Source organism: Sceloporus undulatus, chromosome 1 (genome assembly GCF_019175285.1).
Source record: "Sceloporus undulatus isolate JIND9_A2432 ecotype Alabama chromosome 1, SceUnd_v1.1, whole genome shotgun sequence".
NCBI lineage: Eukaryota > Metazoa > Chordata > Lepidosauria > Squamata > Phrynosomatidae > Sceloporus > Sceloporus undulatus.
In genome coordinates, this window is record NC_056522.1 from 96,796,939 (window position 1) to 96,820,559 (window position 23,621).

Consider the following 23,621-nt stretch of genomic DNA (forward strand, 5'->3'; position numbering starts at 1 on the left):
TGTCCTACATTTGTCCCAGTTTGGAGGTCCTGACTTATGGCAACCCTATTCAGACTCCAACCCTGTGGACATTTAACTAGGATGGAGTCCTATTGGTTTATTTCCAAGTATGGCGTAGTGGTCTGAGTGTTGGACTAGGACACTGGGAGGCCAGGGTTCAGATCCCTGCCACAGAAACCCAATAGGCAAGTTGTACTCTCTCGGCCTCAGAGGATGGCATTAGCAAACCTCCTCTGAAGAAACTTTCCTGGAAAATCCTAGGACAGGGTTGCCTTAAGTCAAAAGTGACTTGGAGGCACATAATGACAACGACAACAACACATGGTCCAGGGCCTGAATACCCTAAAGCAGGGGCTCTCAACTTAGTAAATATGCTAAAGCAGGGGCTCCCAACTTGAAGGCACACAACAACAATGAAGTACTGTATGTGGTTCAATTTGTGGTTCAGAAATTAGAAGGCCACTTCGTCTTTAAATGTGATGTTGCTTTTTTCAGGAGTGTGAAAGTTAGCCAAACACTTCTTAGGGGTGTGGGGCATAGAAAAGGTAGTCCTAAAAGCACCAAATCCCATCTGGTCTTGGACGCTTAGCAGGATCATCCTTGGTTAGTACTTGGATGGGAGACCACCAATGAATAGTCTATGTTTCAGAGGAAAGACCTGGCAAAACCACCTCTTGAGTATTCCTTGTTTAGGAAAACCCTACGAAATTCATGGGGTCGCCATATATAAGCGGAGAGGCATCCAGGGCGAGCAGAGGCCCTCCTTTTCCAGGACATGTCCTCCATTTCAACCTTCCGTCCAGGAGGAATCAAAGTAGCCTCCATTTTGAGCATGGCTGAGAAGCACGAATTTACATTTCTGCGTGTGTTTTTAGCTTTTATGGGGCCACGTCCTCCATTTTATTCCTTGAAGGTCCTCCATTTTTGCAGCGCTTTAACTCTGTCTGGCTCTTTGCTATGGAATTCTGGGAGTTGGAGTTTGTTGTGGACCCAGAACGGAGCGCAGCTCCGCTCTGGGCCCCACAACAAACTCCAGCTCCCAGAATTCCATAGCAAAGAGCCAGACAAAGAGTTAAAGCGCTGCCAAACCGAGTTATCTCTCCTGTGTGGATGGAGAAGCATAAATGTACATCTCTAGGGGTACTTCTTTTTCCAGATTGTCCTCCATTTTATGAAGGTCCTCCATTTCCTCCCTTCTCAGGGACCAGGCTCTTAACCGGCCGGCCTCCATTTCCAGCCGAGCAGGAGGGAGGAAGGGAGGGAGGGAAGAGGCTGGGCCTAGTCGGCCTCCGCCTCCTGGGCTCCCTGGAAGTGCTTCCCCGGCCCCGCTTGAAGCAGGCGCCGGATGCGGCGGAGAAAGGGAGGTCCGGGCATCTGAGGCCTCCTCATCATGGCGATCCCCATGGAGAGCCAGCTGCTCAGCATCTTCGAGGAGGTGGTGGTGAGTGCAGGCCTCCCTCGCCCCGGCCCTGGAAGGAAGGGGCCTGGGGGGCCTAGGGAGGCCAGGGCAAGGGGTGGGGGGCTCGGGGGAGCTAAGGGAAGGAGAAAAGGGAAGAAGGAAGGAAGGAAGGAAGGAGAAGAGGGAAAGGAGGAAGGAGAAAAGAGGAAGGAAGGGAAAAGGGAAGGGAGGAAGGAGAAAGGGAAGGGAGGAAGGAGAAAGGGAAGGGAAGAAGGAGAAAGAGGAAGGAAGGAAAGAGGGAAGGGAGGAAGGAGAACAGAGGAAGGAAGGAAAGAAAGAGGGAGGGAAGGAAGGAAGGAGAAAAGAGAACAAGGAAGAATGGACAGGGACTAGGCAAGGAGTGGAAGGGTCAGGGGGGAGCCAAGGAAGAAAGGAGAAAGGGAGCAGGAAGGAAGGAAGGGGGAAAAGGAGGAGGACAGGACCCAGGCAAGGGGTGGGAGGCTTGTCAGCTGTTAGGCCAAGCTTAAGTTTTTTGTTGTTGAGGTATAAAATTGAGAGCCAGTCTACTTTGTGGATCACTGTTCTTGACATAGACTTGTGCGACTGCTTGGGATGGTTGGGAATCTTTGTGAGGGTGCTGGGGCAGAGAAATCCTTTCCCAAGAAGCTTAAAATCTGGACAGTCTCTTATGGAGAATATAGTTCTTCATAGAGCCTGGATCCAATCCTTATAAACTGGCTAAATATGTAAAGTCAGTATATAAATATATTTATAAATAAATAAACACTCTTAACAGATGGTTAACAGATCGTGCGCCTGATCAATTGGAGTCAAGTCCATGTAAGCTTATGTCATAATAAAATGGTTTAAGATGGATATGATTTTTAATTTTTAACCATTTTGGCAACCACATTTTGGTAGGAAAACAGTGTATTTATTTCGGAGAATGGAACTGGCAAAATGTCTTCTGAGTAATCCTTGCCTGAGAAAACCCTATGAAATTCATGGGGGCCTCTATAAGTTGACAGGTGACTTAAAGGCATACACACTCTTGTGTTTAAAATTCTTCTTTAAATCTTCTATCATTTATTGATCCTGTGAGTTGTTTTCATCTTCATAATTACGTTCATCTTTATCATTACTATTGACTTATTAGACAACTTTTCTTGTCCATGTGAGGTGGTTGAACACAGGACAGAGGAGATATGGGACAAAAGCCAGTTTGCTCCTGTCAGTACAAATCTCATCATTTTTATTTCTTTTCCTTGTAGAAAACAGAAGTCATAGAAGAGGCTTTTCCTGGGTGAGTGTAGTACAGCTGTTTTCTTACACAGTTGTAAAAATTAAATTTTGTTAGCTTGTGATAAGATTCTTAACAAGTAACTGTGTCTTTATTTCAACAGCATGTTTATGGACACCCCTGAAGATGAGAGAACCAAATTAATCAGTTGTTTGGGAGCCTTTCGACAGTTCTGGAGCAATCTTTCCCAAGTGAGTGTTGCTGATAATATTGTTCAAAGCGTCCAAAAATTGCAGCCCAAAACGCTTTATGGAACCTGACAGTTCTTTTTCCTTCCAATCATTTTCTGCCAGTATTTAGTATGAGTTTCTTGTAGGTGTCTGTAAAAGTCTCTGATATATTACACCTATGAAAGATGTGAGAAAACTTCCAGTACCTACAGCACCAGGCAGGTCCTGATAATCAGCTCATGGTTAAGCTGTGCTAGTCCCTTTTTACAGGGCAGAGATGTGTTTTGGGGGTCTTCTCTTCCTGCCCTCCCATTTCCACCTTGTAACATACTATTTCTGGATTCTTTTTGCATGTAGGGCTTTAATAACTCTTACAATTAGGAAACAAAATACAGAAGGTAGAAATACAAGTCAGTTTGACAATGACAACAGATGTTAATTACCACACAGCAGTGGCTATGCGATCCTTCTCTTTCCCATCATCATTGTTACTTGTTCAGATCCATAATAGTTGACTGTACTGAACTTGTTCCTTCCCGATAGTTGTTTTGGAAATCTCTTCCTGCCCTCTTCAGTTGCATACTATCTTGTATTAAAAATGGGAGCATATTTAAGGTATTTGACTTGGAGGATTTATTAGCTTTAATGGTTTGTCAATTTACTTTTATCAATTAATAACATGAAGTAGGTGCTGAATTCCTAATAATCTTTTATTTTACAGGAATCTCATGAACAATGTATCCAGTGGATTGTAAAATTCATACATAGCCAACATAGCCCTAAAAGAATTTCTTTTCTGTATGACTGTCTAGCCATGGCTGTGGAGACTGGGCTTCTGCCACCCAGGTATGTCTCTTTTTCTGACAGCCAGAATAGTATAGCAGGCAACTGATTATAATACATCAGATACTTCAGGATTATCCGTAGGAGATGTATCACTCAGTTTTGTTTCTGATTTCTTTAGGATGGTTTGTGAGTCCCTGCTAAATTCTGACATCCTAGAATGGGAAAGAACACAACTATGGTCTTTAACATTTAAACTTGTCCAGAAAATAATTGGTGGTGTAGACTACAAGGTAATGGTCTTTAAAATCTCACCCTTGCAATATTTTTGTATTGTATCATGTCTGCTAGCAGCATTTTAGGCTACAGTCAGTCTCTGTATATTTTTGGTTGTTCTGTAAAGTGTAAATGACCCTGTAGTTTAAAATAGGAAACATTTCTATATCTTGGTTTTATTCCACAATCTTTACAGTGGCCTGTTACAGACTGCCAAAATAAAGCTGCTTCGGGTCTCTTTGGAGGAATGCTGTTTAAATGATGCATGCATTCGAAGAATCTGGAAGCTGCACCAAAGCTGCACTCCAGTGCTTAGGAATGGAGTGTGGCTTTGGCGTGACCTCCGGACTCTTAGGACCCATGCATCATTAAAATAGCATACCTCCAAAGAGACCCGAAGCAGATTTATTTTGGCAGTCTGTAACAGGCCAGTGAAGGATTTCATCAGTGCCATTAACTTGTTTAAGGTTACCCAAGGATTTCATGAACTGAACTGATGTTTTAATATGAAATTTCCAGTTCCCAGCACTACAGCTAGTACAATCAGGGGTGTAGCAGATAGGCAACAAAGAACAGCCTCTGGCTGCTCCAGCCACGATTGGCCTGTGATTGGCCTGGGACTGTGGTGACTGCACAGCTTGCTCTCTAAGTGGGTCGCTGCCATGGTCGCAAACCAGCCACCGTCAGGAGCAGATTTTTGCCAATCTTTTTCCCTCTTCTCCTTTGGCTGCCTCAGAGCAGCTTCCGGCTGCTTTGAAGGCATGCGTCATCTGAATCCCACACCCTTGAAGCGGCCAGAAGCTGCTTCTTTTGGCACATCTGTTGAGGGCCTCAGCTCTTCATATCCATAGATTCTGCTTTTGCAGATTCTACTGTCCATGGCGAGAAAATATCCCACCCCCACCTCAAAAAAGAAGCAAACTGTGAGCTGACCCCAAGGCAGCTCACAGATAAAACATTTAAAATCTCAATAAAATTCAGAACAATTCAGAACAATTAAAACAATTATGAAATCACATAAAATATACAAAAAATAAAAACAAACTAAAAACAAACAAACTAAAAACTCACCTGCTCCATAAAAACTACCCTGCTTTTCATCACCATATCAATAGAAATAGATGCGCCTCCATTCCATCCTATGGCGCTTGAGTATCTGTGAGTTTCTGTTTTCACGGGAGGGTCTGGAATGGATCACCCTTGAAAACGGAAGGCTGGATGTATACTTCTAATAATCATTGGGCAGGGGCAGGGATGGGGGAACAACAGCAGCTAACTCATTTCATGCTTTTTCTTATGTCATATTAATTTTTAAAGTAATGTAAATCAAACTACAGTATTAAAGTTAAAATGTTTACATGTATGCTTTCATCTTGTTACACAAGATGTAAACATGATTTATTTAAAAATTCTCTGCATAATTTTATCTGAATTTTTACAGGGTGTGCGAGATCTTTTGAAGGGTATACTGGAGAAAATCCTAACTATCCCTAACACAGTCAGCTCTGCTGTTGTGCAGCAGCTTTTAGCAGCAAGAGAGGTAAACCTGTAAAATGATAGAACCTATGATATCAAAATAGATAAGTATTTGCATTTTCTTAACCTAATAATGTTTCTTCTGTATTAAATTTTTGTAAATACTCATTGAATCATTCACTCAATGTGCTCTACTCTTTTTTAAAAAAATCCAGCACTGCAGCTACTAAAAAAAATGGGTGGATTAAAGTATTTTTTGTTTGATTCCGTTTGCTGACGATAGCAAATTGTGTCTTGCAGGAGGATGGGCATGGACAGTGTTTTGTTCTCTAGTTCCTTATGCACAAGTCAGAACACTTTTTTGCAATCTAAAAAGTTATTATTTCCACCTAGCCCTTTTTAGCATTCTAGGGTATAAGACCCTTTTATCATTGCTTCAATAAAAACCTAAAATAGAAGGTCTGTTAAACTGAAGCAATATAATCAAATTGCCTAATTTCGGCCATGCTTTCTGTACAGGATATCCCTTCCATCCTTTCTGTCCTTCCTTTATTACAAACTCGGGTGCTTAGTATACATGCTTTAAAACCAAATTGGGTTATTAAAAAGTCTTTGGAAAGGAGACCTCTCCCCTCTATACCCCTCAACCTACTATGTATGCTCAATGACCAAGAAATACTCAATGTGTAACTAGAATAAAAAATGAATATCAAGAATATCCTGGAAGAAGATATAGGAGGCTGGCTGGAGCTCTAAATCTTTACTTGATGGAACATTTCATCTGACTTATTTGTTTTTATTATTTTTGTTTCTTGCTTAGGTTGTTGCCTATATTTTGGAAAGGAATGCGTGCTTATTGCCTGCATATTTTGCAGTCACAGAGATACGAAAGTTGTATCCTGAAGGAAAACTTCCACATTGGGTAAGATTTGAATATGAAACAGTAAAGAGCGGTGTTGTTTTTTAAAAACTGGACTGCAAAATGGAGTCCTCAAGATTATCAGGTCATTAGAAATGAGGAACCTGTAGTGTACATTTCATCTTATAATATCAGTGTGCTTCCTATGAACTTGGGAACCTAAAAGCATTCTCATAATGATAATTGCAGGCTATTCTTGTTACTTTTAACACACCAGTTACACACATACTGTTTTAAGAAACTTGGACTGGTCAAAGTAGCTGAATAATTTATGTAACATTCCTTTGGGAGACTACCCAGTTGAATTTGTTACCCAAGGAAAATGCTTTTTTCATGTTTGAGCAAACTTTGACAAATAGTTAAAGTGTCTTTGGCCCCATACAGACAGGCCAAAATAAAGCTGCTTCGGGTCACTTTGGAGGTAGGCTATTTAAATGATGCATGCATACTAAGAGTCCGGAAGCTGTGCCAAAGCCAAGATCTAGTCCTAAGGACTGGAGCGCAGCTTTAGCGCAACTTCCAGACTCTTAGTACGCATGCATCATTTAAATAGCATATCTCCACAATGACCCAAAGCAGCTTTATTTAGGCCTGTCTGTATGGGGCCTTTGTCAACTTCTGAAATGAATGAGAATTGTCTTACTTTGAAGGCATCTATTTGTGTAAGACCATAGTCACTGGTAATTGTGTTAACTTTCCCATCAAGGCCAGTCTCCAGCTGCTAAGCCATTTCCATTACAGGTACTGAAAAAGTAGTCACAATGTCTTTGCATATAGTGTTCTCCAAGATACCTTCAAAATGGTTTTGCAAGACTAGGTGTCACATAGTGCTACCAAATTTTATAGTAATTTCTCCAGAAGTTACTTCCAAGTGTTTTCTTGGAAAAACTGCACCTTTTTGATGAACTATGGCTCTTGTACCCTTTGATGCCAAGGCTCTCACTACAGCCACTGATCTTCACTTCAGCAATTCCGTTCAAGCAAACTGAGTCTTAGGACACATGGACTTGTCCTACCCCCCGCACCCACTGGCCAGCAGAACAGGTGTCACTCAGATGGGAGAAAACAGATTCCAGTGCAGAGATTGCTTTTTCATCCCTGCTGTTAGCAAGCAGTTAATTGGTGATCTGGATGCCCCACCACATACCATCTCCAGATTTCATCATGTACAAAAGAGGGTATTTAAATAGACCTTAGACAATGCTGTCAGTGGGTGATGCTCCAGACTCTCACCATACAACAAAAAATTGTGTTTCCCTGTCAGAAACACTTATAGTTCCTATTTCACTTTCACCATTATGATATCTAAAGCTGTACCCTGTTCTCTGCTTTTGGATGTTGGTTGGTCATTCTTGTATATCTATCTGTTGTTTTGTACACAGCCAATGACAGATGTGGTTGGTAATGCGAAAAAGGATTAATTTACATTGCTGCTCTAATTTGCCTGACTCTTTCAATAATAGGAAGTGAGTTAACAAATGGAATACATTTTGCTGGTGTGATTCTTAATTCAAGATATGTGTAATTCCTATTCATGATTTTCTCGTGTTTGGTGTTTGGATTAATTTCAACTGTTTAAATTTGAAAGTAATTTGCTTGATGAGTGACTTTTATTCAATTGGATATTTCATTTCAATTTTTTTAAGTTGTTGGGCAACCTAGTATCAGATTTTGTGGATTCCTTCAGGCCTACAGCAAGAATAAATTCCATCTGTGGTAAGTATTTCTATATGCTATATACTACTGTAGTGCAGTGTAGTGCAAGCGCGGTGTAGTGGTTTGAGTATTGGACTAGGGCACGTGGGGGACCAGGATTCAAATCCCTGCTCAGCTGTAGAAACCCACTGGATGACCTTGGGCAAGTCAAACACTCTCAGCCTCAGAGGAAGGCAAGGGCAAACCCCTTCTGAATAAATTCTGTTAAGAAATCCCCATGAAATCTGCTGTAAAGTCAGAAGTGGCTTGAAGCACACAACAACAAAATGTATTGTTAACTTGGTTAGGAATAGCTGAAGAAATAAACATACATATAACATATCTCAGTCTGGGTGTCTTCCAAATGTTTTTGGACGACAATTCCCATCAGCCTCAGCAAGCATGGCATATGATCAGAGATAAGGGAAATTGTAGTCTAGGATATTTAGAACATACCAGAAAAGGTTAGCTGTGTCACAGGTTTAAATGCACTAGATGTATTTTTCAACTAGATTTACCACTGACTCGTAACTTCTGGTAAACTGCCACTGAGTGGTACCAGGGATCAAGCATAGTGTGCAGATACACCCACCAAATCATAGTGTCATAGCAAAAGATAGTCATGGGAGATTGGCCTTACCCAGGTATAGGCCCACATGTGAAAGTTGACTTCCTTGAGTCAAGAGAGGTACTACCAATGATAATACCAGTCACTGTGCTTACTGCTACTGAAACATTTGCTTCTCTGATAGCCTGTCTAGACAACACCAGTTACTTGGATTATACTTACCTGCTTTGTATAAAATAAGAGGACTTCATCATATTTCTTCCACACTAGCTAGAAAACTGAAATTCGGTGCACTTTTAATTTAAGGCACCTTCATTACTAGAGCCTAAATCCAACTGTTAGTCCCAATTAGGATAAACACATTAAATCATTAGTATTTCCATAAATTATATAAATTGGTAGAGTTTTCATAAATTACTTACTAAATTCATTGATTCAGTTGGGACCAATAATTGGATTTAGGCCTAGGACATTTTACTATCAAACTATAGTAGTTTACTGATGCCTGTGTGAAGATATGTATGTTTGTGAAAAGATTACAAAAAGTATTCTAGGACTTGTAATCCTTATAGATTTAGGGAGTGATGTACTTTGTGAATCACTTTTTCTCTCTTTGGTGTTTAATACCTGTAGGTCGGTGTAGTCTTCTTCCTGTAGTAAATAACTCTGGTGCTATTTGCAATTCATGGAAGCTGGATCCTACAACACTTCGCTTCCCACTGAAAGGCCTTTTGCCATATGATAAGGTATCTGTGCATGTGACAGATGCTTATTAAATCTGGTCACTTTACTTTATATAAGCATTACTCCCTCCCCATCAGCTGTTTCCAGAAACTTCTTGTGTAGAGTGAGTCTGTTCAAGTCCTTCCTTGACATTGCATTTGTAGCTAGTGAACAAAGCTTGATATAAATGAGAACTCCACCAAAGGCAGACATACAGTCGGCCCTTCTTATACACGGATTTTTTATACACGGATTTAAGCATACACGGTTTGAAAATGTTCCAAAAAAGTATAAATTTACCTTGATGTTCCATTTTTTTATTAGGGACACCATTTTGCTATGTCATTATACTTAATGGGACTTGAGCATACACAGATTTTGTTATACACGGAGGATCTTGGAACCAAACCCCAGCGTATAACAAGGATCCACTGTACTTAGAGTAGCTAATGCTTTAGAAGGAAAAATAGTTTCTCAAGCTGACTTTTACTTGATAGTTAGGTAGAAACAGCACTTGCTTTTGTCTAATGGACTTCTAGCTTTAGAATGTTTAGCTGCTTTTTTGGAAAATAGTAATTAGTCAACAATGATAGCTGTGGATTGTTTAAAAGGGATGCAGTATTTATGCATCTTACATATTACAAAAAGTTCATGGGGTATGTTGTCTGTGATAATCGTACCTTCATCCCCCACCCTACATTTGCTGTGTTTGTCTGTCTTAAGTAGATCCTTTGTGCACTGTCTCCATGGACAAGGTGGGAATGCAACCACTAGAGATGATGCAGCCAGTTTCTCTTTAAAATATTTTGTGGGTAAAAGTGAGAGGCTGGTTGTGATCACATGATGTGAAAGCCCAGAGAATCCTGGGTTATCAGTTATGATAAGCAAGCTGCCCAGTCATTCCCACTCAAACAACTGTATAATATGTTTGCATTCCGTGGTCTGAATTAAAGTGTCTTGTATGTTTTAGTAAACTTAAGCAGGGTTACTGATGTTAGTGTGTTTACTTTAGTTGATACAAAATCTCATATCCCTACCACATTTATGAAGATGGATGCAGTCTCCTCTCAGGTTTGTTTCTGTCTCAGTAAATTAAAGAATGTATTCAGATTTTGTTTTGGCTTATTGGGAGATAAACAGACCAGAATGAAGGCTGCCTACTGTCTACACACCTGCATTAGAACAACAGACCAAGTAAAGCATGGAGCAAAGTTCTCTTCTTTGTTTAGCTGCTCCTGCTGTCAGTTGGGAGCAACATACACTAATAAACTTGTAGTCGGGGATTCTACAATTCCTTGACTTAATCATGTTGTGTGACTTTGGCCATTGTGAATACACTTCAGGGTATGGAGATGATAGTGATGAATTTAGGAATATGTGAGATAACAATATCCTGTGTAAATGTCCATGCCTACAGATGTAAAATGTATCAGTAGGCAAAAATTCAGGGTTGAGAGACAGTTTCTAGACTGTAAGGAGAATGTTAGTCCAAGGTAAATTTTACTTTTATGTCTCAAAACATCAAATCACTAATACCACCTTTTGCCAATCTGAGGAATGCAAAGGGGAAAGAAAGCAAGTGTTAATGTTTATCAAGGTTAAAGCTTTGCTTTGAGAGCGACTCTGTTGTGTGTCAATAGGTTGGTATTTGTTTCCTGTTTTGTTTTGTTTTCAAGGATCTGTTTGAGCCCCAGACTGCTTTGTTGCGGTATGTGCTGGAACAACCCTATTCCAGAGATATGGTCTGCAATATGCTAGGTCTAAACAAGCAGGTACTGTATGATGCTGTAATGCTTTTCGCTTTGCATAGAACCTGCACTTTTCTTTTCTCTTTTTCTTTGCTATAGCTAACTAAGCAAAACAGTTGAGGTGCAGATCATGATTACTCCCTCCGTCCTTCAATAGTACCACCTTAGGTGAATTGGGCATGATTATTCTATTATTTACATATTGCTCAAGGTTTCTAAATTTAAAGATAGAGGTTTTTTTAAAAATAATAATAATATTTTTGGCATTGCTTTTTTCTCCTATAAGGCCAGCCTCAAATATACTCTCAACAGATTTTAACCTGCAGCAGACAAACTTTTACTTGTAGTAGAAACACCTTTTTTTCTCCTGTTTTCTTTTTTTGGTTGTGGCACTGGTGGTAGCTGTACTGCTTAGATGGTCTCTACAACTTGTCTGTTGAATGCCTTGGCATGTTTTCATTACCTTCAGTGGTAATTAATGGTTTAATGTTACATGACTTTTTTTTTTTTTTTTTGCCTTACCATGTGGGAGGGCCTGGTCTGAGTTGGGGTAACTTGAGGCTGGCCTCATAGTCACTGTTTTGTCTTTTCTTTTTTTCTTCCTTTATTTTTGTTCTGTCCTGTCTTGTCCTGCCCATCCTCCAATGCTCTAGACCTTGAACATTGCTCAGGTATGTTCACAACCTTACTGTTGTATTGTGACTAACGATACGCTGGCTGCTTTGTAGCCACTGATTCCAGTTCGAGAATACACATCTGGCCAGGGCTTGAAATTGGTGGGATAGTCACATGCTAATATAAGGTCAATGTTCTATCAAAATCTGAGTTTTAAGAATTCAGTGTAGTTTAAAAAGGACATCAATAACCAGTTCACTAGTTGGCTTAAGTTATTTACCAAACATGCCATAGTTGTTTTTGTTCAAAATATAAAATGCCCTTGCCTTTAAAAAAGGTTTCTTTAAACATCTGAAAGAAAATTCCTTCTGTCAAATCTTAGTATGCTTAAAATTTATATGTAAAAAATCAACTTGACTAGGGAAGGTAATTCTCAGCCTTCATAAGAAGTTTCCCTTTTAAGTATCTGAAAATTGGCTGAAAGAAATATAGGTAAAAAGGAAAAAAGGAAAACTCAAATTGAAACCAATTTATAACTTATGCTCTATCTACATTTGCCTGCTTATATATTTAAATATTGGCCTCTGCTCTTTTTTGAATTAAAGTGATATCGACTCAAAGTGCAATAGCGTTGGTGTTTGCAATACTATAGTGAAGGTTGTGTCAGTGTTTTCATTTTATAAAAACTCTTTATTTCAGGGATTGTACTTGACCATAATGTTTGCTTGATGCTGAAAACGTGGTCATTGTATTTTAAAAGAAATCCCACAGCCTTTACCTTACACACATTCTGTTTGCAAAGAAATAATAAAATAGCACACTGTTTTTATGATACATACTTTAAATATTCTGGCCATAATGCAGAGCCTTAAATGCAGAACCGTTTATGGCTGGTAGAGCAGTATGAACAAAAGGGGCTGTTTCCCAGATAAAATCCTGCTCATGTGTACAATATTTTTTCACCATACCACATCCTGATTCAGGGAGTTCCTGATGTAGTCCCCTTGTATACATATCAAAGTTACTCGCTGGTGTTTTCCTTTTCACTTCAAAGAAACAAGACAGATATGCACATCATATTCCTTGTGTCTATGTGGTTTCTCCCTTGCACTGAGTAAAGAAGCTAATTAAAGTTGTAGTTCCATGTGCCCATTAGAGCACATGCAAAATGTTTCATTGTGGTAAATATGTTCTCTAGTCATAAAAAGATAAAATGAACAAACCAGTTAGAAAGGAGAGAAGGTAGTGTTGGACTAGTAGCTGATTTGGACTTTATTGCTGTATGTATATTGATGTTTGCTTTGCTAAAATAAATAGTGATGAGCAGGCATCTATCTCAGTTCAGATGGAAATTCACCAGTATGAGCCCAGGAGCTTTGGACCATTATATCCTGTGTAAATCCTACAGTATTTATTCATAAATGCGTAGAGCCACCCTATACTTTTATGGGGTTTAGTGTTGCACAAAGTGGTGTACATATAGCCAATAAGTGTCATACATAATGGACGAATTCAGCTTTAGACTTGGAAGCCATGGTGAACATACTGTAGTGGCATCTTCCTTGACTATTAAATAGCAACCTTCTTGACTTTTCTGAAGTCAAGAAAAGACAAACAATGCGAAATACATTAAACATAAAAGTCCCAGGCTTTCCTCACATGTTTGGGGGAAAGCCTCATTGTGGGATTATCAGAATATTGCTATTCTGTAGTTTCTCAGCACATGTATACAGGGATTACTGTAGGTCCTTAAGGAGAATGGGTGTTCAGTATGTACTTGCTGCATCTTTATCCTGTATATCGTGCTATCTCTGTGTGCACTTTATCCGTATACACCATTTTAGGCCCAGGTGGGAGAGCTCTTTTTTTTTTTTTCAAAAATAGACACAATCTTTGGCTTAAACCAGTTGAGAGCAAAAATTTCCCTAGAGGATGCAAGGAGATTATTTTGCGCAAAGGAAAGTAACGGAAAATAGACAGGGTTGTTCAGTGAGTGATGTGTGGTCCTGAGGTCATAGGCCTCTTGCTCCCCTCTCTGTTTTTCAGATAAAGTGAATTCAGTGTCAGAAATGTCATATTCAACTCATTTCTGTTCTTCTAATTTTAAAATATTCTATTGTTCTCTCAGATGACTCATTCCACTGCCTTAAACCTCCCAGTATATCCTTATCCATGAAGTATATCCTTATCCATGAAGTAACAGTAAATGTGTTTGTAAGCAAAACTGAAAAATCTTCAAAGCTTTTTAATTTTAGAGATGTAATTTTAGTAATATCATTTGCTCTACTAAAACATTCCTAATCAAAGACTCAAGATTTGTGGGAGATTCTGATTTCCATCATAGCTCTATTTGTGGTTATCTTTTCAACCCACAGCAAACTTTTATGGCCAAGTCACAAAGCTTTGGAATTCATGGTTTTTAATGGAAATGCTGACATACTATGAATCGTAGGTGTGCTGCCATAATAACAACAGTCTGTAAAATTTTGTTCATGTGTCAGTAAAAAAGCATGAAAGGGTTGTGTGTGACATTGCTTGGTGGGAATTCAAGGTTGACTATGCAAATTATATTGAATGATCTGTTCTTAAACTGTGTAGACCAATTTAATTGCAGATTATTCTGTGATGGATTATGTATATATCCTGATACTTTCAACACTTTAGACCTTAGCTTTGCACTGCAACATCAGGTAGTTATAACTTTGTCAAAAATGAGTTACTGTGACTCATGGATGATTAAATGGAAGCAAGCTTATTTTTAAAAACTGCCATGTTTGTTCATACTATCCCATGTGACAATGTGTATCTGACTTGGACCTATTTGAACTAGAGCCTGTGTGTATGTAGAGCCCAATATTTATATGCAGTATCCAGGTGATCTGCTTACACTGATATTACTATAAGCAGATTACATGAATATGGTTGGGTGAATGAAAAATCAGTTTGTTTGCATAGGAGAGCAGTGAAGCATGCTGTCAGGATCCCCTTCCCTAATTGCCTCCAACCTCCTTCCCCCTTTTCTCCTCCTATTCTCTTTGCTCTCTTTTTGTACCTGGAAAACTCATTTATAGTTCCCCTTTAGGAAACTTCTCTCAGGATTACTTCCCTGTACTACATTGGTTGTCTCCACACCTACCATCTGATTAGAATAATGGTTCATTTACAGCTTCTTCATTCTCCATATAGAGTATTGGCTTCTTAAGCAATACACCTTCTAACATAAGGGTACTTCCCTGTGCATGTAATCCCAGTGACTATTTTTCCAGCTCAAGGCTACCTTACATTTTATGCTGTAGTTTTATCTAAAGCACATCTAAAAGTGTAAGCCATTCATCTAAAATCTGCAGGCGTATCTCTTCTAACCTCTTAAAAACTAAAATTTTCAGTCACAACAGCTCACTGTTGACCATCCTGTCTTTCCATATTGTCAGCTTTGATGTACTGCCCTATATTTGGAGAGCTCAGGACATGATACACACACTAAAATAATTTAAATAATTATGAAATAATTCAAGAGGATAAAACAGTGGTGGGAGTTATGTACCCCTCCAGATGTTTTTGAACTTCAGCTCCAACTTGTACATCAATTGAGTCTCCAAGCTATAGCATCTCACAACTGGCTGAATGATAGTCAGAGAGCAGATTTTTGAGAGCTGCAGTGAATAAAAGCCTACAGTCAATAACACCATGTCATTGTAGATCAGACCTGGATTCTGTGGGATGCCACAAGCTAAAGGCATATGTAGAAGCAGGCATTTCCTTAAGTATGAAGGCCTCAGAATGTTTAGGGATTTAAAGGTCATCACCAGCACCTTAAACTTGGACACAAAATGTATTGGGGAGCCAGTGCAGTTTTTTTAAAAAAACAACAGTATAATGGATAGCTTTCACACTCTGTACTAGCTGTAGCATCCTCAAGGGCAGTCCCAAATAGAATGTTTTGTAGTAAATTTATAAACAGAAGCAGTTTTTATTAACGAAAGCATCCCATTGACTACTCTTCCTCTTGCTACTGGCTTTTGAAAGCTGGGTTAAACCCCAAGCTTTTTAATAAGTTGATAAATTTAAATTACATTATTTTGCCTGTGCTTCCCAAAGGAGCCAATCCTGACTGGTGCATCACATATTTGGCTTGCACAAAATCTAAAAGAGCAGTTTTTTCCAGCCCATCTCCAGTCCACTGTAACTCAGCAGCTAGGTTTCATTCAGAGGGTAGATAATCAACTACAGATTCTATTTCTTGTAGTTGAGGTCAGCAAGCTAAAAAAAAGAACATCCATGGGTTTTGTTTTACCGTATATGAGTAATTCTTGAAGTTATTAAGGCATACCAAGATCAAAAACTGATGGAGGAGAAGGGAATGTCTCTGCATTTCCCTCCGATGGGAAATGAGCTGGAAGCTTGGCAGCTACAGGTTGGGTTTCCTGGAAGCTGGAAATTTAATGAAATAGCCCAGATTATCCCCATACCCCCAAATAAGACCAAAAAATTATATAGAAGTGCAGTAAGCAGAATAATTGGCTCCAACCATTCTGGGATGACAGGCACACAGAAAATGTTGGGAAAAGTGTCACAGATTCCGAAATGGCTGCTCTTATACCTGAAAGTTGGGCATGACTATAATCTGTGCCTTTCTCATTTATATTCATCCTTCAGCACTCTTTCTCAGACTGCATTCCCAGCACACAAGATTCTGCCTCCCAGAATCACTCCCTCAACCACTTTCTCTTTCGTCCCTTTTCTCCTTTCCTCCTTACACTCTAATTTCCTTCCCATCAGGCTTCCCCCGCGTCACTCTTTATTCCATGTAGCCCTTCACCCTATTCCCCAATCATCCTTTTCCAGTTCCTTTTCCATTCTCACTTCCCACCGTGTTGGATTACCCCAGAATATCTGCTCATTCTTCTTCCCTCCTCCTAGTATGTTGAATTGTATCTCCCAATCTCACTGCTGTCCCAAAGCCATACCTTCCCAGCAGTGGTAATGGGATATGTCATTTTATTTCCTGGATAGCTGGGAGTATTTTAAACTGAAGTAGTAACCTCTAGCCATCTTCTATACATGCTTCATAAGACTACCGGCAGCAAACAGAGATAGTAGATTGCTAGAAGCATCATCAGCCAGCTTGGGGAAAAAATTAACTTCAAAAATATTTTGAATTTATTTGTGAGGACAGGGAAAGTTAGCTCAGGTACCATAACCACCACCCCCTCTCCAGTACAGGGACCAGTTTTGTCCTGTGGTATGCTTTTGCAAAATTGTAAACTACAAGTTCAAACTATTAGTGTCTTCAAAATGCTATTAACACAGGATAGTTAACTGTGTAATTCAACTCCAACTGCCTACACTGTTCGTTTACAATATTTTAGGTAAAGTAATGTAAAGCGCATCACATGTTTTTACTATGAAGTTTCAGGCAGATAGGTACGTCTAAGTAATGTAAAGTGCATCATATGTTTTGTACTATGAAGTCTCAAGCAGATAGGTACGTCTGGAAACATCCATGCAAGAAAAATGTCTGAGCAAGTCCACTCCCCATGGGGCCACCATATATTTACTAATGCAGTTCTTCCATGACATATAGGCAAGCCAGTAAACATTGCCTCTTAGTAGTAGGAAATGGCCCTGAGAGAGACATGTCTGTGTATTTATTTTTCTTGGTTTAATCAAGCTTGCATTTTTAAAAAAAGGAATAGAGAAAGAATTGGCAGAAGAAACAAGGAAACCAGATTCTTCCCTGCATTTCTCACCTGCTTTCTCCTTTCTTTTGTAAATATTGTGTTTTCCACAGAATTTAACTGAGCAAAGTATTGTGATTTAGTTACACTTGTGAGATGAAATTATATTTTACTGTGATTTGTATGTAAGGCTGCCTTTTCTTGTGAGGCATCTGAGGAAAAAAAGTCAATGAAATGTAGCTTTCATTTATATAAGAAATATTAAAGAGAAGGTGCCCCTTTGAGGAATGCAGGAGCCAATAAATGATTGATCAGTTGCCTTATGGCTGCTGCATAAGCAAGTCACCCTGATAAACTGCTGATAAGAGCTTTGTGCTCTTACGTATGTGAACACTGGTTCCTCCCAGGCCATGGGGATGTACTGGGATATTTATAGCACTATAGGAACACTCTTCAAAGAAAGCCCCTTCCCAGTTCACTTCAGGAAGGCAAAGATCATAGACTCAGAAAGGAACAGAGTCAGAGAGCTGGAAAAGACTCTTGGCACCATCCCGTCCAAACCCTAGTCAGTACAAGCTCTGTGATGCAGCTAGGGTAGAAGTCCTGTGGTCTTTCAGGTATTGTTTGACTGCAATTCACAGCACTCCTCAGCATTGGCTATGTTGGGTCCTCTGGCCCATTACTAATAGGTCTCCTTGGTATACAGAGGACCTCAGGGAGCTGAAACAGGAAGGATGACAATTGGAATGCAGATGGAGGAACACTCAACTTATATCCAACAAAACATAACATACAGAACATTTTTGTTCCTATAAGGTGCAGTATGTACAGCAAAGGAAACCTTTCTCTCTGCACATATAGTGTCTGAATTCACATCCAGCCAAACTATCCAGGCTGGTGAGAAGTCTAATTCAGGCACCTTCCCCTTGAATCCTAGAGCCTTCAGTAGTTCACTGTAATGCTTGCAACAATCACAGATAAAAATCTCTTGGATAAGAGCCAATTTAGATGCTATCGTTATAGCAGAAGTTGACAGTGAAGTGTCCAGCGACTCTGTGAGTAGAATTACATTGGACCGGTTTCAGTAGGTAAATAATGCTGATGTGGACAAGCTGCTAAGGCAAGTAAGGAAGGCTGTTTGTCCTCATGATCCTTGTCCTCCTTGGTTGGTTGTCCAGGGAGGAAATTGAAACTCAGTTACAATATATTATTAATGCATCTCTCAGGGAGGGAAGTTTACATCTTGTTTAAAACAGCAATGTTGAATGCACTTTAAAAAAAAAAAGCCCTCCCTGGACTTTAACAACTACAGACAGTATCAAGTCTTCCTTTTCTGGGCAAGGTGATTGACAGGGCAGTTGCCTTTCCCTCCCAAGGCAGTCTAAGATGATACACACTTCCTAGATTCATTCCACACTGACCAGAACAGGATACAGAGTTGAAATCACTATGATTGCCTTAGTGGCTTATCTTTGCCTAAGCATTGGCAAGAAGAGTATGTCTCCGCTTTGGACTTTTCAGTGACATTCGATGCCATTGACCATGGTATCCTTTAAGATACCATGGAATGCCTGAGGGGCTTGGCTGGTCCTATATATAGGTCAGGTTCCAGATGGTGGTGCTTGGAAATGGTGCCATTCTATCCCCAGTGCTGTTTAATATCTACATGAAACTGCTAGGAGACATAATCCAGAGGCACAGGGCAGGGTGCTATTAGTAAGCTGCTGACCCTTATATATATATATTCTTCTATGCCTTACACTTTATTATAGCATCAGCTAAGGATAATGTGTCTCCTCTGAATGAATGCCTGGAGGAGGTAATAAGTTGTATGAGGAAAAGCAAATTGAAACTTAATCCAGACAAGATGGAGATGCTTACTGTCAAAGGTCCTAACCAAGGAGGTGTGCCAGTCCTCACCACAAAAGACTGTGGCTGCAGCTTGGTGGTGCTCCTGGATTCATCCCTTCAAATGGCAGCCCAGATAGATGTGAAGAGGAGTGCTTATTATCATCTTTGGTTGTTACACTTGTTGCACCCCTTCCTAGAACTGGAAGACCTAAAGATGATAGATCATGTGCTGGTAACTTCGAGACCAGATATCTGTGATATGTTATACATTGGGCTATCTCTGTACCAAGTTCAGAAACTTCAGTTAGTTCAGCATATGGCAACCAGATTGGTTACTGGTACATCTAGGCATAACCATATTACACCAGTATTAAAATCACTCCACTATCTGCCAGTTAGTTTCAGGGCAAAGTAAAACATGTTGGTTATTAGCTTTAAAGTCCTACATGATTTGAGTATGGGTTATCTATAGGATCGCCTACTCCCATATAATCTTTCCCTTACACTGAGGTCATCCGGGAGATGTTTACTTCAGTCAGCCATTGTTACCTAGAGGACCTTTGTTTAGCCAAATACAGACAGCATTTCAAGTAGCCAATATATTCTGGCAGGTCTTTCCATAGGCTGAGGCCACCTGATCAGTAGATGGAATCAAGACCTTCCTAGGGCTCCATTCTGTGGAATCCTGGGATTTGTAGTTTGTTGTGGCACCTGAGCTCTCTGACAGAGAAGGCTAAATATCTCACAAAACTACAAATCCCTGAATTTCATAGCATTGAGCCATGGAAGTTAAAGCGGTGTCAAACTGCATTAATTCTGCAGATGCTACCACAAAGTGTTCCTTCCTATTGCTCTAATTGTTTATACCCATTTCCCTCTTAGAACATACCTAGGGAATATGTTGGGGGAGGCTGTGGTGGAAGGTGCAAGAGAAGGATGTAGTCTATATACCCTATCCATGGGTTTCATTTCTGGTCAAGTTAAATGTAGTAGAAGTCTAGAACCTATATTTTTGTTTCTAAACTATTAAAAGATTTAATGTACATAGGGGTTTTCTTTCATAGAAATCCTGGCTTTGTAATACATATTAATATAGTTGTATTCTCTTAAATAACTTGATTCAAAACTGACGAAGGCTTGCATTTCTGGGCCCTTTGAGATCTGCCCTCTTCCCTATTAAATTAGAGTGAATTTCAAGCCCTGTACACAGTAGTTTTGCATGCTGATTCATTAAATAGTTTGTAGTCTTGTCTGTTGCATTCTGCTCTGCTTCATAAATAGTTGCATTTGGAAAAAAAACCTAAGTATTCTCAACTGGTGGTGTTAATATTGCCCTTGTAAATCTGTAATGTGGTTGACTGTGATAATGGCATTGTGTTTTTTTTGAAAGAGGGTCAAAAGCAACTAATGCTTTCCTTTTAATTAGAAGTCTTCTGTTTTATAAGCATGCTTCAAGAAAGCACAACTAGTTTTGTAGCTTTTGGCAGTTTTGAGCTGGCAAAGAGCATGTGAAAGAAAGAGTGCTGTTCTCAGAGTTTGTCCAAAGTTTTGCCATTGTTGCATCAAATTGTTGATTTGAAAGCATAATCCCTTTTTCATGGCAAAAACCAATCCACATTGGATAAGGTTAGAAGCTCTTCTCAGTCTTTTTGTTGTTGTTTTTTAAATTTGAAAGGAGCTTTTTAAGCTCCCTGTGAAATAAAGAAACTATTTGTTAAGAGTAGCAATAAAGTACATTTTGCAAGACATTTCTGGGGTTCATGACATTGCTTTCTTAAACAAAAAAGAAGATAAATACCACACAGATCCCCCCTTTTTTGCCTCTAGAAAGGGACATAGCATATTCATGATTAGATTCTGAGCCGCTCCGTACCCTTTCTGTATTGTCTTTTTAAAAAATAATCCCTTTTCTTTGTATTAAGGCTGTGTTATGTTACAGGTACGCCACAGGAAAAAAAAAGTCTGAAAACTCTTTATATAGTATAAAACAGATACACAGAAAAGACATGCACATCCATAGAATGTCCATAGCAGTGCTAGAATGTACATGAATTGGTATGGTGTTCTGCTACTTGCTCCAAAACACTTTGCTTTGCATATCCAGAATGTTCCAAAGTCTGAGCGTAGAAGAATTACACCCATTTCACAGTTTCAATGGGTGAAGCTGGAAAGCAAGGAGAACTAGCACTTTCCTAAAGAGATAAATTCAGAGTCAGCTGCAACACTTAGATGACTAACACTAACATAAATGTTTCTGTGTTATATTAAAAGTTAATTTGCAAGCAGGAAGGAACGGTAATGAAACTGCACTTGCCCATTTCCCTTTCTCCTCTTGAATAGCTTCCCCTCTGCTTTTGATTATCCACTTATGTCTTAATTTCATTCAAGCCTTGAGCTCAAATCAATTTTAGCTATGATTAGTTTAAAGTAGTCAGCTTCAGAATTGCTGATTTGAAACTAGCCAGAATTAATCATAGTTTGATGGCCTGGATGAAATTCCAAATTAAGCCAAATCAGAAGCTTCTAAACTCTGCATCCCAGCTTTATTGGGAAGAAGAGAGGAAAGCACAGAGGCTTGGAGTGCCTTATAAGTTATTTTTGCTTGTTCACATTGTATTGACCCCTGGTTTAGCATGACATGCATAAAGCCAATCTTTCCATGTGTAAAATGGCCATGGCTTGTCAACATGATTTGAACTCCAAGCCCATGTCCCTCCTGCACCACTTGATTAGATATTTTATTCTGGTTTTTAGCGGATCCTAGTTTGTCATTAGATCAGCATCAACAAATGATGGGTTTTTCTTGACATCCCAACTAGAGTTGGATGCCAACTTCATGTCACGGATAACTAACTTTTAAGTGAGGCTCATTAGGGAGGACAGGAGGAATCATCTCAGGACATCCTGTATTCTAAATGATATATTGGCATGTGTGAACTGATCCATTTCTCACTATCCAATAACCTAAACCATTAAATCACTAGAAAACAATTGAAGTCCTTTGTATAGGAAGGTCAGTCACTGGGTTTGTTAGTCTTATTGCAGCAGAAGTTGGGTTGGAAATATACTCTTAAAATACCAGCCTTACTCAGTAGTTTTGGAAGTGTGTTACATCAGCCTGGGGAGAAAGCAAACATTAACCTCATGTCTCTTTGGTCCAAAACACACTGCAGAAATAAGCTTGTTTGAGACTGCTTTCTCTGCCCTGGCTCAGTGCTAGGGAATCCTGGGAATTTTAGTTTATTCTGACACCAGAGCTCTCTGATAGAGAGGGCTAAATATCTCACAAAACTACAGTTCTCAGAATTCTCTAGCATTGAGCCAGGGCAGTTAAAACGGTCTCAAACTGGATTATTTCTGCAGTGTGTTTTGGACCTTTGTCTTCAGTTCAGCTGCACTCCTCATATGGGGAGAAAACAAGGAACTCTTCTGTTCAGACTTGTTTCTTCACATGAGGAGAGCTGTGCAAATTGGGACAGAGGCAGGCAGGTTGAGCACCCAACCTGGAAACCTTTATAGGTAACATCCTAAATGGTTCCCAACCTTTGGTTCTCCATTTGTTTTGGATTTCAGCTCCCAGAAACCCCAGCTAAGTTGGTCAACAGTCAGGAATTATGGGAGCTGCAGTCCAGATAATTTGGATGACCACAGGTTGGGAACACTGGGTTTTTTCAAATACCTGTAAGCTCCATGAAACAATTTCACACTAAATAATTTGGGGGGGGGGGAATAACACATAAGCCATCATGTTTAAAAACAAACAAACAAGAAATACTGTGACCTGTAACATCAGACAGTTTTAATACTTCAGCTTATCTTGTAAACCTTTATGTTCAGATCTCATTTCATGCTTCTCCAACATATGTTGAAGTAACTATGTTGAAATGAGCAGATTGAAAATTGTGGATGCCAGTCTTTGGAATACCGTATCTGATTTCTGCTTTGCAGCATAAACAGCGATGCCCAGTGTTGGAGGACCAGTTGGTGGATCTTGTGGTATATGCCATGGAGCGCTCAGAGACGGAGGAGAAATTTGATGACGGGGGAACCAGCCAGTTGCTGTGGCAGCATCTCTCAAGTCAGCTTATCTTCTTTGTACTTTTTCAGTTTGCCAGCTTCCCTCACATGGTCCTGTCTCTCCATCAAAAGGTAGATTGTCTGCCATCAACAAATAGATGGCAGTTTTTCAGACCTTCAGCACATGCTTCCCCCCTTCTCTACCTCCACACCCCAGGTCTAATACTGCTGATCTCTTTGTCAGGCAGGTGCATAAATATCTTTGCCTCCTTACTGGTTACAGGATAATTTGTTGATCATTGCAAACATGTGTTGATCATTTTAGTAGGATGTGAGAAAGAAGTTTAATATTGTGTGCATACAGCAAGGAGGATGCTAATAGTTGAAACCTGTGCTAGTGAAA

At 39.7% G+C, this 23,621-nt stretch overlaps 1 protein-coding gene across 4 annotated transcripts in view; it reads left to right on the forward strand.

Moving 5' to 3' along the window:
* The first annotated feature begins 1,289 nt into the window (after positions 1-1,289).
* The window catches only part of MED23 (mediator complex subunit 23), a 48,174-nt gene continuing 25,842 nt past the window's right edge, over positions 1,290-23,621 (forward strand). For 2 of the 4 annotated variants that reach the window (XR_006101693.1, XM_042447229.1), the window contains exons 1-12: positions 1,290-1,441; positions 2,671-2,702; positions 2,803-2,890; positions 3,591-3,715; positions 3,834-3,945; positions 5,370-5,468; positions 6,225-6,326; positions 7,970-8,039; positions 9,220-9,332; positions 10,986-11,081; positions 11,711-11,728; positions 23,150-23,350. Coding sequence is in view for 3 of the 4 variants with exons in the window: in XM_042447229.1 (XP_042303163.1) it covers positions 1,391-1,441; positions 2,671-2,702; positions 2,803-2,890; positions 3,591-3,715; positions 3,834-3,945; positions 5,370-5,468; positions 6,225-6,326; positions 7,970-8,039; positions 9,220-9,332; positions 10,986-11,081; positions 11,711-11,728; positions 23,150-23,350 (1,107 nt within the window). In the remaining variant the exon portion in view is untranslated. The remainder of the gene's footprint in view (positions 1,442-2,670; positions 2,703-2,802; positions 2,891-3,590; positions 3,716-3,833; positions 3,946-5,369; positions 5,469-6,224; positions 6,327-7,969; positions 8,040-9,219; positions 9,333-10,985; positions 11,082-11,710; positions 11,729-23,149; positions 23,351-23,621) is intronic. The other 2 variants (XM_042447239.1, XM_042447249.1) reach the window with 2 other exon arrangements.